Genomic DNA, 12873 nt, shown 5'->3' on the forward strand with positions numbered 1-12873 from the left:
TGAAAAATTATTCTTTGAAATTTTTCAGACTTTTTTCCTCCGAAGAATTCCCTTTTTTTAAGATTTATGTTACTTCATGGTTATTGCATCGGGGTGCTGGAATTTTTCCCCGTAAATAACTTGTTCACAGAATGGTCAAAATTAGAAATGGTAAATTTAGGTTAAGTTCACAATGAATTCAAACTTTTTCCATCTCCGGTACGCTTGGTCTGAAGTTAACAAATACGCCTGGGACGGCAAAGGTCCTGGGTTCGAATCTGGCAGGACCTGTTCAAACGGGAAACCCAAAAACCCATAACTTTACGGTATGGCAACAGATTGAAAATTGAAATATTTTGAAATTTTGCTGAGACTTAGCGATTTAGTCTAAAAAACTTAGGTATATCATACTGTCCTGGCAAATTTAATTTAATAGTTATCAATTTCTCTTGTGTTAAGCAAGGGATTTCTTTCGTTTTTTGTTTTGATTATCTAGTTTCTTCGACCAAGTTAGCTGTAAGTTAACCGTTTTGTAGAAGCTTAAATCGCAACTATTAAATTTAGAAGGATTGAGTTAACTGCGCTTTTATGATACTTTTGTGATGGTTTGGATTCGACCAACTTTGTCTCTTTTTTTTTTTCCGGCAAAAATCGAATTGGATTCCACATACGATCGTTGGAAAAAATTTTGAAAGAAAAATGATTGAACGCTAAGCGAACTTCGTCGCTGTATTCCGTAACAACAAATATTTTGTAATTTGGATTCCAGCTTCAAACATTTGGATTCGCGCTTTATTTATTCCAGCTATAAAAAACGCTAGCGCTTAATACATGTGTCTGTGGATTCCAAAAGCGAGCTAACACAATTATTCGCTCTTATAAAAAACGAGTTTGGCATCGTAATAATTAATTCGTGTATTTTTTTGTAATTGTTTAACAACCTCACCCTCCAATCTATTTATTTTAAATTGTATTTAAGATCAGTTCAATTTAATTTACTAAATGAAAGGCTGTTTCCGCTTGCCATTAATAAAAGTACAAGAGTTCAATTAGTACAAATAGGCGCTTGATTTGCTTTGAATTTCAAAATGAAAAAAAATGTTCTCCAATTTTTAAGACTACTGAACGTATTGAAGTTTTTTATGTAGATCTTGAAAAATGGTTGGTTTTGTTTTCAGGATTTTGTTTTCAGGAAATAGTTATAAAATGCTCTTATAGCCACACATGTAATTTTAAACATTCATGCATTTATGAATGCACTTAGGTTTTCAATTTAATTTCATCTGCTATAAGTTAGATAAGTTTCACTCTCCGAATACGAACATGGAAAATGAGTTAAACTTATCTAATTGAGTTAAATTTATCAAAAAGCGTTATTCACAAAATCGTCATGAAGTTCACAAAGGATTTGAAATTCGAAAGTTGAGGTTGTTTCCTTGCGTTTTTTACTCTTTTTTCTTAGTTTTCTAGCGGAACTCAAAAGTTTCTTATTGATGTAGTTTTTTTTTCAAATTGTGTTAGTGTAAATTAAAAACAAAAATCAATCTTTAAAAAAAAATTTTTATTTCCTCGCAAATGATGCTGAAATCAAAACTTTTCATTTTTCCAACTGTCTTTTGGCCATGTTTATTAGTTACTATCTGGCCCGTGCCTAATCTTTGCTTTTTAACGCGTTTATAGTTGCTGCAGTCTCATGTTCATTAATCGGTTCCCGGAATGTTGAGATATTCAGAGTTTTTTGCTTATAAGAACCGTTATTTTCTATTGCAGTTTCTCCATAAAACATTCTAAATATACTTTTTGTTGTTTTCTCTGGCTCGAAATTTTGTAGATCACGTTCAGTTTTTGTGTTCAGTCTTAGTGAAAAATATGCAAGTAATTTAGCATAAGAACAATTGATGCTGAGGATAATTAATAGCTGCTATAACGAGGGTGACGGAAATTTTCTGCCCGGTATGTTTTTTTTCTTTAAAACAAATGTGCAACATTTAACCAGACATTTTTGTCGGATTATTTTAAACAGTCTGAAAAGCATTGATGCTATGAGCTCAAATTTAAAAGATGTTTCATCTTTGATCACATTTCATAAAGTTGTGTATTGGATAAGCAGTGTCTTTTTATTGAATCGATAACTTTTTTGAACAAATCGAAACTCAGTGTCGAGATGTGAATAAATTTTGTGATGCAAAGTACTGAAAGCTGTTGTTTATTTGGTATAAAACTCGAACAAAATACACATTTGAGAAATTTTTTTATCTAATGTATGGTTTTTTTTGTTTTTGATTTGTCTGGGAAAGATAATGCCCTATTGTTTCAAATGGAAGCGTACTGCACACATGTGTTTTATGCCGATTTTAACATTGCCAATTTGCTAGAAGTATACATTGCGAATTTTTATTGCGAATGTACGTTGCGCAGCTAAAAATTCTTTTGAAAAGAATTGAGGCAAATTGGGTGGTTTTATCGATGCGTTATTACATAAAACACATATCACTTGTACTTAACATAACTTTGATTTTTCGTTCAGTGAAAATTAAAGTTGTGACGGTATACAAAAAATTGGTTACGTGTAATACTAATGTTATCTGATATTTTGCTTGTCTACGCGAAATGCACCTTCGCATCTGTGGTCATCAGTGGATTTAGGCGGACGTGCCCCCTCCTGATGAATTCGACCACCTGCCGACCCAAAGGGTCCCCCCTTTGTAATATTTTGAGATATCCATTTTTGGCTGACTGACCCTGAAAATTTTCTAAAGGAAATTTGGTCGAAACTGGTTCTTTATAGTGATTTGGGAGAGCTCAGAAAATCAATAAGGTCGATCTAAAAAAAGGTTGACAAAATATTCGAATTTTTTTGAAAATCCGCCCCCCTCCCCCGCGAGAAAATCCTAGATCCGCCCCTGTCTGTGGTACAGCAGTAAACTTTGTTTCTCTTAGCAGATTAGGACGGATCGAAGTATTCTGTTCTTTTCCCTCTCAGGTACTGCAAATAAAAATCAATGGTCACACAAATCGAAATCTACCGAGAAAAGCGCACACCTCGTTCCCAAAGCGAGACTTCATTCAAACCAAGAATTAATAGAACATGAAAAACAAAGGACTGCTGAGTCAAAACGAAACAATGGTTTGAGAGATCAATCGAAATTTCGACTCCTCGAATAAACTGGGAGATATTTTTTACATTTTTTGCAACGTTTTGTTACTTTCGGTTCTTTCGAGAAAAAAATTATTTTTGTTTACTGAATTGTCAAAAGTTTACGTAATCCATCGGTTAAAGAACCACAAGATGACTGGCTGGAGGCCAATTTTTTTCTACATACGATATTCATTATCTGTTCTAAGCTAACTTTAAAAATTAACTTAAATTCATTCATATTAGTTTTGCACAATTGGACTTCGTATTAGCTTTGCAAAGATTTTTTGGACCTCAAACTTGGTTTTGGTGAACTTGGTTTTAACCTAAATTAGAAATGTGAATGTTGGTTGTGATTCTCAGAAAATTCCTGGATGAGCCCCCGGACAAGAGTAAGAAGGGGGAAGTTATCACTAGTACAGAGAGAGAGCGGGGAACAAGGGGAGAAGAGGAGGGGGAGTTAGGGGAAGCTGTAACTGGGGGGAGCAGACGAAGGAGGATGCGGGGCAGATGGGAAATCGGCGATACTTCATCTCGGTTGGTGAACACAAAGTTAATTCGCTCGCCTTGAAAATTTTTGGAGAAGAAATGGCGCTCTTATTCAACCTAAGGCTGCTTAGAATAGTGATCACTTTTTATGAGCTGGATTTTAAATTTTTTTTGTGGCTTGGGAATGATAGTTTGTCATGGTAACCGTTGCTGTCATAAAATTTCGATTATCAGAATTTTGTAATTTTCAATCGTTCATTATATTTTTTGATTTTTTATGCTGTGAGCGTACGATGCTACTGGTTTTCAATTTTATGTTTCATGGTTTCGATTTCAACCAAACTTTTGTCGTTCCATTCGTACAGTCAGGGGCGGATCTAGGATTTTCTCGAGGGGGGGGGCGGATTTTCAAAAAATTTTCGAAAATTTTGACGACCTTTTTTTTTTTTAGGTCGACCAAATTGATTTTTCGAGCTCTCCCAAAGCACTGTTTTGCCCCTATTTTGGCAAAATTTTCTGCGCCGCAGGCAAATTTTTCAAAAAACAGTCAAAAAAGCCGTTTTTGGGCACTTTTTGAAAAATTTTGACAAAAAAATCGCGTTTTTTTTTGGCGAGCGCTCCACCTCAAAATTAGTATATATTGGCGCCTTTAGAAAAATTTTAGGGTCGGTCGGCCAAAAAAGTATCAAAGGGGGGACCCTTTGGGTCGGCAGGGGGTCGAATCCCTGAGGGGGGGGGGGGCGTCCGCCCCCTCCCCCTAAATCCGCCCCTGCGTACAGTAGATGTCCACAGGAACATGGGCTCCAGTTTTCCAGTATTTTGTTGACATCACGATTCTCTTTATCGGATTCAAATTTCATCCGCTTCTCAACCGTGCCATCTCTGTTTTGGCTGCATGGTGAAGTCGTAGCTGCCGGAAACAACTTCTAGCTGCACTCCTAATTATTATGATTAACCTTCAGTGTGCAACCTCAAGATTGGTCGTCTAGAGAACCCGGGTAAAAGCATCAGTGTTAATGCGAAAGACTTCTCATTCGGCTCCATCGCAAACAGGGTTCCAATTTAATCCATGGAAGGTCAAACTAAGGAGGTATCTAGACAAATAAAACTTACATACTTTTCTCATCCGTGCAATTCCATTTTTCAATCAGTTAGATGCAATTCCTTTGCTCTCAAAACATAAATTGGGCAATTATTCGATAACTTAATTGAAAATCAGACCGATCAGTTGTAGTTTGAAGTTCTGAAGTAGCTTCTAATCACTCAATTGATTTCTCTCAATTTGGAACTCCAGTTTCCGTTGTTCCCAATTTACGTTTTTGAGAGTCATCGGAATGGGACCATCGTCTTTTCATACATCCAATAACCTGTTCAACTTATTGTTGCCGGCTGGAAATTGAAGTTATATGATCTTGACTATTCTGGAGTTGTAGCTGGAAAGTTTTGGTTTATAGTTTTGGAGAGAAACTATAGAAAACGAAAATGTAATCTTTTCTAGTTTACACGTTGTACTTGAGCAATTTTTTGCTTTAAACGTTCATTTGATTATAAATTAGTTGGTTGCACGTGTTTGGTAATTCAGTTTTGCATTTTTCCCAATTTTGTTTTTGCTGAGTTCTGGTTTTCAATTTCTTTCTCGGAGTTTTCCTGATTACATGTGAAAAGTTGAAGTCATCTAAGATGGTTGTCAATTGTCAAGTTGGCATATAACACTCGGCCTCATTTTGCAGTTGCAAAATAAATTAAGAAAAAAGGGTGGGGTAGTTCCTATTTATAAAACTAGAAACGCTGGCTTAACGGTCGTGTAAGTGTCAGTTGAGGTTATTGGCTATGGCTGTCGGCGCAAGGCTGCTTTAGGGTGAGGTTCTCGTTGTCGTGAATCTTCGTTTGCTGATTGATTGCAATAGTCCGGACTAACAGGTGCTAGTCTAATAGCTGGTATTGACACAGTTTTGTCTCTTATTTTGACGGTGTAAACGCGGGTCTGGTCATCATCGGTTTGTTTGTTTGTTTCCTGTGATCCGTCCAATTGGCCAGAGTCCTCGTGGCGTCATATCCTGAAGAATCCAGACAACTTCTCCTATTTTGATAGGCGGCGTCTTCTTTGTCCATCGTTGTCTTGGCAGTAGTGTTGGGATAAACTCCTTCATCAAGCGTTTCCAAATGTGGGTTGCGAGATGTTGGGTGAATTTCTTTGTCGATTGAGTGTTGAGGGCTGTTGGGTTTGTAGAGGTGTCATGCTGGCATGCGCTCTCCCGAGAAGAAAATGATTTGGGGTGAGGGCTTCAACATCATCGGGCGATGATGAAACTGTAGTGATGGGTCTTGCGTTCATGAAGTATTCAACTTCGCAAAGAATGAAGTTGATTATGTCGTCTGTTAGAATCTGGCTTCCTGTGATGGCATAGAACGAGTCTTTGACTGATCTTATGAGTCGTTCCCATACACCTCGGAAATGAGGTGCATAGGCAGGGTTGAAGCTCCATTCAATCTGATGGTTGGCTTAGAATTGTCATGTAACATCGGCTTCGAAGTGTCTGTTGAGTTCTTTTTCGGCTGCGGTGAAATTTGTACCGTTGTCAGAAATAATTTTGGCTGGTTGTCCTCTGCGTGAGAAAAATCGTCACAAGGTATTGATGAAGGCGTCGGCTGATTGGTCCTGGCACATCTCAAGATGTACGGCTCGTGTTGTTAGGCAAGTTCTTATAACGCCGTAGCGTTTGTTGTAGTTTCCTGCGGTTTTCGAAGCAAACGGTCCAAAGAGATCAAATCTTGTTTGTTGAAATGGGAAAGGTTCATCCGGAAATCTGAAGGCGGGTAGGGGCGCAAGTTACGGCTGTAGTCGAGTTGCCTGTTGTCGTCGGCAGTCGTAACAGTTTTTCTATGATCTTGTCAATGTGTGCGCGAACACAGAGAATCTAATACTTGTTTTGAGGAATATATTTTTTTAAAGTGCTGGCGTGACGAATGCTGGTTGTCTTTGTGGGTTTGTGGTAGAAAGAGGTGAACTGCTTGGTGGTTTCGATCAAGGATAATCGAGTGTTTTATGCAATAGTCCAATTGAGTTTTTCTCGAGGCGTCCACGTGCTCGCAAGAGTCCGTCTTCGCCTAGAAATGGTGACAGATGTCGAAGTCTGCTGACAGATGTCGAAGACGTATGCGGTTGTTCGGAGAATTCTTGTCCATTTAGAGAATCTGCTGTAGTCGATGAAACTTTGTCTGTCTTTTCGGTGGAAGCTTAAAAAGCTATCACTGGGGTTGTTGCTATTTCATCCATGTGTCCAGTTCGATCGTTGAATTGCAAGGTATCCGTATTGGCGTCGTTCAATTGCAGCTTTGGCCAGTTGCATTCTGGTTCACATCTAAAATTTGGTCTGGTGAACATTCTTGACTTGTTACTGAATTCCGATAGGGGTATTCCACGGGTTCCGTCGTCTGCTGGGTTTAGGGGTCCTGGGCAATGTTTCCATTGACTCCCTTGGGTGCTTTCCAAAATTTCTGCAACTCTGTGAGCCATAAAAATTTGTTGTCGTTTAGCAGATCCCTGTATCCTTTGAAGCGCTTTTGTGCTGTTGGTCCACATATGCGTAGAGCTGATGTCAATCCTTTGTTCTCTGCGAATGAACTTCGCGAGGCGAGCACCAAAAACTGCGGCTTGTAGTTCCAATTTAGTTATTGTGTGTTGTTTTAGAGGAGCCACTCGAGCTTTTCCTAGAACAAAGGCGCTGCTGATTTGTCGAGTGGCACTGTTGCTGTATACAAAATAAGCGACTGCTGCTAGAGCGCTGTAGAAGGCATCTGAAAAAACATGAAGAGCGATGTTGTCGTAGCTGTATCCAAAATAGTGTCGAGGTCTTCCGACTGTCTGTAGATCGTTTCTCTCGTCGAGAAGCTCAAAAAGTTCAGGTATCATTTCTCGTGTAATTTGGTCGTCTCACTTAATTCCTTTTCTCCAAATTGCTTGCTGGATTATTCGTAGTCGAATAGTAATAGGTGCTGCTATTCCAATCGAGTCAAAGATTGAAGAAGCTGCGCGAAGTAGGTTCCGTTGTGTAGGTTTCTTCTGGGCGAGTTCGTGTAATTTGTCAGTAGTGAAGCTGAGTATATCGTTACTTACTCTCCATCGTATTCCGAGAATTCACTGGAAGATTTTGGGGTCCTTGTTTTCGTCTACGGTGATGGATCTATGTTCTTCTGGTATTGTTTGCAGAATTCTATGATCCGTAGTGAGCCACTTTGTCAGGTTGAGGCTTCCTTGTTGTAGTACGTGTCGAAGGTCTTCTATGATTTTCACTGCGGTGTCAATGTAGTCGGTGGCTTCGAAGTCGTCCATGTAGAAGTTCTCGTAGACAAGTTTTTTGATGGCTTTCAGCATTGTCGTCTGCGCAAGTTCTTAATGCGTAAATTACACAAGTAGGAGAACATTTGGCTCCAAAGAAGAATCGAGTGTACTCAAAATATTCGGGTTCTTCCGCTCCCCAGAGGAAACGAAAAAATTTTCTGTCTTCGGGGTTAACAGAAACCTGAATGTACATCCCTTCAATGTCGGCAGTGATGGGTTGCTTTCGTTCGCAAATTCGGGTAATTACTTCTAGTAGATTGCAGAGCAAGTCAGGTCCAGTGAGAAGGATATCATTTAGACAAACTCCTTTAAATTTGGATTTGGCATTGGAAACGCGCCGAAGTTTTCCTGGCTTGTTTGGTTTGATTACGCCATGTTCAGGTAAAATCCATCCTGTCGAAGGTATTTCGTCTGGCTCTAATTTCCGTATGTAGTGCTTGCTGAGATCCTGGCCAATTGTATTCTGGTAGAGAGCAAGCTTTTCTGAATTCTTATTAAGTTGTATTTTCATCCGGTTGTAGTGGGCAATTGTTGTTGGGAAAATTTGAATTTGGTTTCCACAGAAGTCCAAGTTGATAGCGGTTGTCGTATAATGATATGATTTTCCGAAGTGTTTGCATAGCGTGTCTTTCGTCCGATGACATCGTTATTTCAGTTGATGTGGCATAGGTTTCCTTCCATTCGCCAGAATGAAGCGAGAAGATCCGAGATTTGTGTGTCGTCAGGGGATATCTGCATTGGGGTGGCTGTTGCTTGGTGGCTTGAAGTATCCAATGTCGTTGTTCGGTCCTGCTATTGTCCATACTAGGGCTGTAAGGACTGCTCGAGGAACATTTTGATTTCCTTTGATGATGGTCTTCGGGCTGATGATGTCAATATTTTCCGTTCTAATCACAAGGGCTACGTCGTTGTGTTGAAGTCTGGAAAACATATATCCTTAAGGTGGTTGTTTTGGCTGCAGATGTCGGTCAACTTTTCTGGCTCCGCTGCATTCAAGTTGATGTTTTCTTTGATTAAAACATTAGTTAGTTCAAACGCTAAAGTGTTATATCCAAATGAATAAAATGTAAAATCCACTGATTTAGCCTCTATCGTTTGCGAGTTGTAGAAACCTCCAGTTGAAGATATGCTGCTGTCGGTTGCGATATGTAGCTGTTTGTTCTTCCTGTATCAAGAAAGGTATATTAAGGTATACATTAAGGTATATGTTGCGGTGTCGTAATGTTACTGGTAAAAGTAGCAGCAGTGAGCTGTTGACTTTTGATATCTTCTTTTGGCTGGCAAGATGGTTGACTTGATTCGGTCCCTGGTTTGGATTAAACTTTGGTGTTCTTTGTGTTCGTTGTTCGTCGTGTAGAGCTGTGTGATGACGCTGATTGCATTTGCTGCATGTGTGCTTTGATGCAGTATGCTGGGTGTTGACTTGGTCCGTCGAAGGGACATATGGGTCGGGCATTTGTACTCCAATTTTGAGAAGTCTTCTGTGAAGGCTGGTTGGTTGATGGTCGAGATCTGTTGGCGTGTCGAAGTCTTATCGCCATTTGTTGTCGATCGCTCGAGTCCAGGGTCATTTGCTGCGGTTGTATAGGTGGTAAGTGATCGCATGCTAATGCAAACTGTCTTATCCAGTCTTTGAAGGCGATGAGATTAGTCTGGTCGATGTACTGGGCGCTGATGTACTGTGTCCGCTGAAGCTGCTGATGGTGTTGCAATTTTCTGACGGCAAATTGTACGTATATTGTAGAGTTCCCCTAGAGTCTTTTCTTACTTGACTCCTCTGTTTACAGCTTTCGAAAAAGTCTTGTTCATATCATTTGCGATTTTCAGATTGTACATTTTTCTCACTTAGGCCGGTTTTTTTTACATTGTCTCGCCGATTGTACGATTCCAAACATTCAGCTTCCGATAGATTTTGTAGCTTTGAAATTTTCGCTTGATCTGCAACTTTTTTTTCCACCTCAAATTGGAATTTACTTCTGAAGTTCACCATTGCTTCATCGACTAAACGCTTCATTGACTCGTTCATTTCTGAACGGATCGTTTGAATAACCTAAGTTTTAAGTATTTCCATTTTTTTGAGATGGTAGCTTCGATTGACTGGATGATAGTTGATTCAGATTCTTTATTAGGTGGACTCAGCATTATGAAGGGATTTTTTGATATCGGGCCTGTCTTTCTTTTTTCTGCCAGTGCCAAAAGGGGCTTGGTCCTGAAATCTCAATTTGGGCATTTCTTTCAATGGGGACTGTTTCTGTCCGAATCCATTTTCAGTTATCTGAAACTATTCAATATGTTAACCACAACAATTGTTATCGTCATAGTTAACTGTTGAAGCTTCATCTCGACTGAATTGGCATTTTGTGTATGTTTGTTCTTCGGATCTTGTAACAAATATGTTATCGTCATAGTCAACTGTTGAAGCTTGATCTTGACTGCATTGCAGCTGTTGTTCCAGATCTCTACCCTTGCGAGAGCAAGTCTTGTAATCGACTATTAGACTTTTCTGATTTAACCAACTGTTCTTACGAATCTACAAGAAGTTGGATTTCTTGGATTATTTAACCGTAACAACTGTCAGTTTCCTTTCGTTTGTGACGAAATGTAAAGTGGTTGCTTTTACCTTGTTGTTGATTTTTCCTAACTGAACTGGAATTGATCTTTCTTATTCAGTTCAAACTGAAAGATCACTTCCCGATTTTTGTTAAAATTAGCTGGTGAAACATGACCTTTAGTCATTGGTTCGAGCAACTTTGTGCGGGTGATTTACCATATATATTTGATCTGATTTGCTACTGGAATTATCACTCAATTCTCATTAATTCACTCCTTATTAATCAACCGTTTGTCGCTGCAATAACCTTGATAGGTTATGGGCCTAGATGCCCAATCACGAGTGAGAAGTCAGGAGTCAAGATTGACTGTTTGTTCAAACGAATAGGGAAAAAAAGCTGAGATTTGCAGTGGAGTTGTGACAGTGAAAATCACAACTTGAAATATACAACTGATCAGTTAGACAACTGCGAGAGAAGCAGGCCAAAACTACTTGGAGATAGACGATTGATCAGACAGAGAAGTGCAAAGATAGAAGAAGGGCAACACAACTAGTAGAGACAGGCAACTTTGAAGACAGAAGCAGGGCAGCACAACTTCTAGAGATGGACAACTCTGACGATAGAAGCAGGGAAACACAACAGAGAAGAAGAGAAGACGGTCAAAAGCTACACGAAGGGGCACTGAGTGAGCACAGAAGTGGAAGAAGCACTACACTATTGATAGTGAAACAAACTGATAAATTACATGTTTTATTTGTAAAAGTTGCTGATTTATACTCAATTTTTGCGGAAGGATAAATTCGTTCGTACGCGGTTGCTCGAATCCGACACAAAATCAATCCAAAGAATCCATTGCAATTAAAAGAAAAAAAAACTGATACCCCAGAATAAAAAGACGAATTTCTATTTTGCTAATATATATATTACCTAGTATGAAATCTGAGGAGGCACCTTAGCTTTGCTAAGTCGCTGATGTGTTATTCAGTACGCACCCCGTTAGGTTCCAAATCAGATTTAGGTAATCAAATATACTTGCATAGTTATATAAGGGGGCGATATTGATGCATATTATAAGTATGACTTTGATGTAAGTGAAAACGGGGTCATTGAACTTTACCTAGGGCAATACTTAATTTTTTGAGTTTTGGATTGGAGCTTATTTTTTTGTGTGAGAATTAAGTCGAAAATAAGAACTTGGATTAGGAAAGAAATGTCGAAAACTGATAGGATAGTTTTTTCGGGAAAAGAAGAAGATTTTTCCTACTTTGAAGAGCAATTCGAGGCACGAATTTTTCACTTGAAGTTAAACAAGATTTTAGATGAGACAGTTGATTATAGAAATTTTATGCCAAGTTAAAGACTGAATGCAAGCAGTGATCAAAAACAAGCTGCGATAGATAAAGGAAAAGAGATCTTTGAAGAAAAACAGTTGCATATTTGGTACGAACTTGTGCAGGCTCTAGATAAGAAATCAGTTTTGTTTTTAAGACCTTATAAAGGCAATGGTAGCAAAGCTTGGGAGGCTGCAAAAACTAATCTCCGAACTTAAAACTTTGAAAAAGAATAGCAATGAAACAGTGATAGATTGTTTGACTAGAGCAGAGGAGATTCAGTATAACTTAGAACAAGTGAACGAAGGAGTGAGTGAAAAAATGTTAATTTTAGTTATTTTGAAAGGACTTCCAAAACAATTTGAAACTTTTTCTACTATAGCTAAGTTTAGTAGAGATGAGAAAAGTTTAGGTGAGTTGAAAAGAGATTTAGTGAATTTTGATAGCGAGAGACAAATAATCGAAAAAGAGCATGCTTTTAATAGCGAGAACAGAGTTTGTTTCAAGTGTCATAAAAGAGGACATTTGTCGAAACAGTGCAGAGAAAACTTAAGCAGCAGACGAGATAGTGAAGATAGAGCTCGAAAAATTCAGTGCTATGAGTGCAAGGAGTTTGGACATATTGCAAAATATTGCCAAGCAAAGAAGAAGTTCATTAGTAAGACTAAACGAGAACAGCAGAAATTAGTAGCTGAAACAGAGGCTCATTTTAGTTTTCTGAGTGGAGTGTCTCCGGGCGTGGACTTAGTTGTAGACTCTGGAGCTACCAGTAATATGATTAAGGATCGAGACATGTTTGTTAGTTTAGATGAGAACTTCAAAGGATCGGTTAGCAATGCAAATTTCTCTGAATCAAAAAATTTAGGGAAAGGTGAAGTTAGATTCAGAGTGAAAGATGAGAAAGGCGAGTTTAAGATGATTGAGCATAAGGATACTTTGTACGTTCCTGAAAATTCAAGAAATTTGCTGAGTGTATCAAAAATGAAGAAAGCAGGAGCAGAAGTTGTTTTTGGTGCGAGCTCGTTTGTTCGCCAGGGAAATTGA

At 38.7% G+C, this 12873-nt stretch overlaps 1 protein-coding gene across 1 annotated transcript; it reads left to right on the forward strand.

The window, feature by feature from the left end:
* The first annotated feature begins 11574 nt into the window (after positions 1–11574).
* On the forward strand, positions 11575–12873 carry LOC134843826 (uncharacterized). Its single transcript, XM_063860118.1, has 2 exons — positions 11575–11585; positions 12276–12873. Exons 1-2 carry the CDS (start codon positions 11575–11577, stop codon positions 12871–12873), a joined length of 609 nt encoding a protein of 202 aa, XP_063716188.1.

The sequence above is a fragment of the Symsagittifera roscoffensis genome, chromosome 4 (assembly GCF_963678635.1).
Source record: "Symsagittifera roscoffensis chromosome 4, txSymRosc1.1, whole genome shotgun sequence".
NCBI lineage: Eukaryota > Metazoa > Xenacoelomorpha > Acoela > Convolutidae > Symsagittifera > Symsagittifera roscoffensis.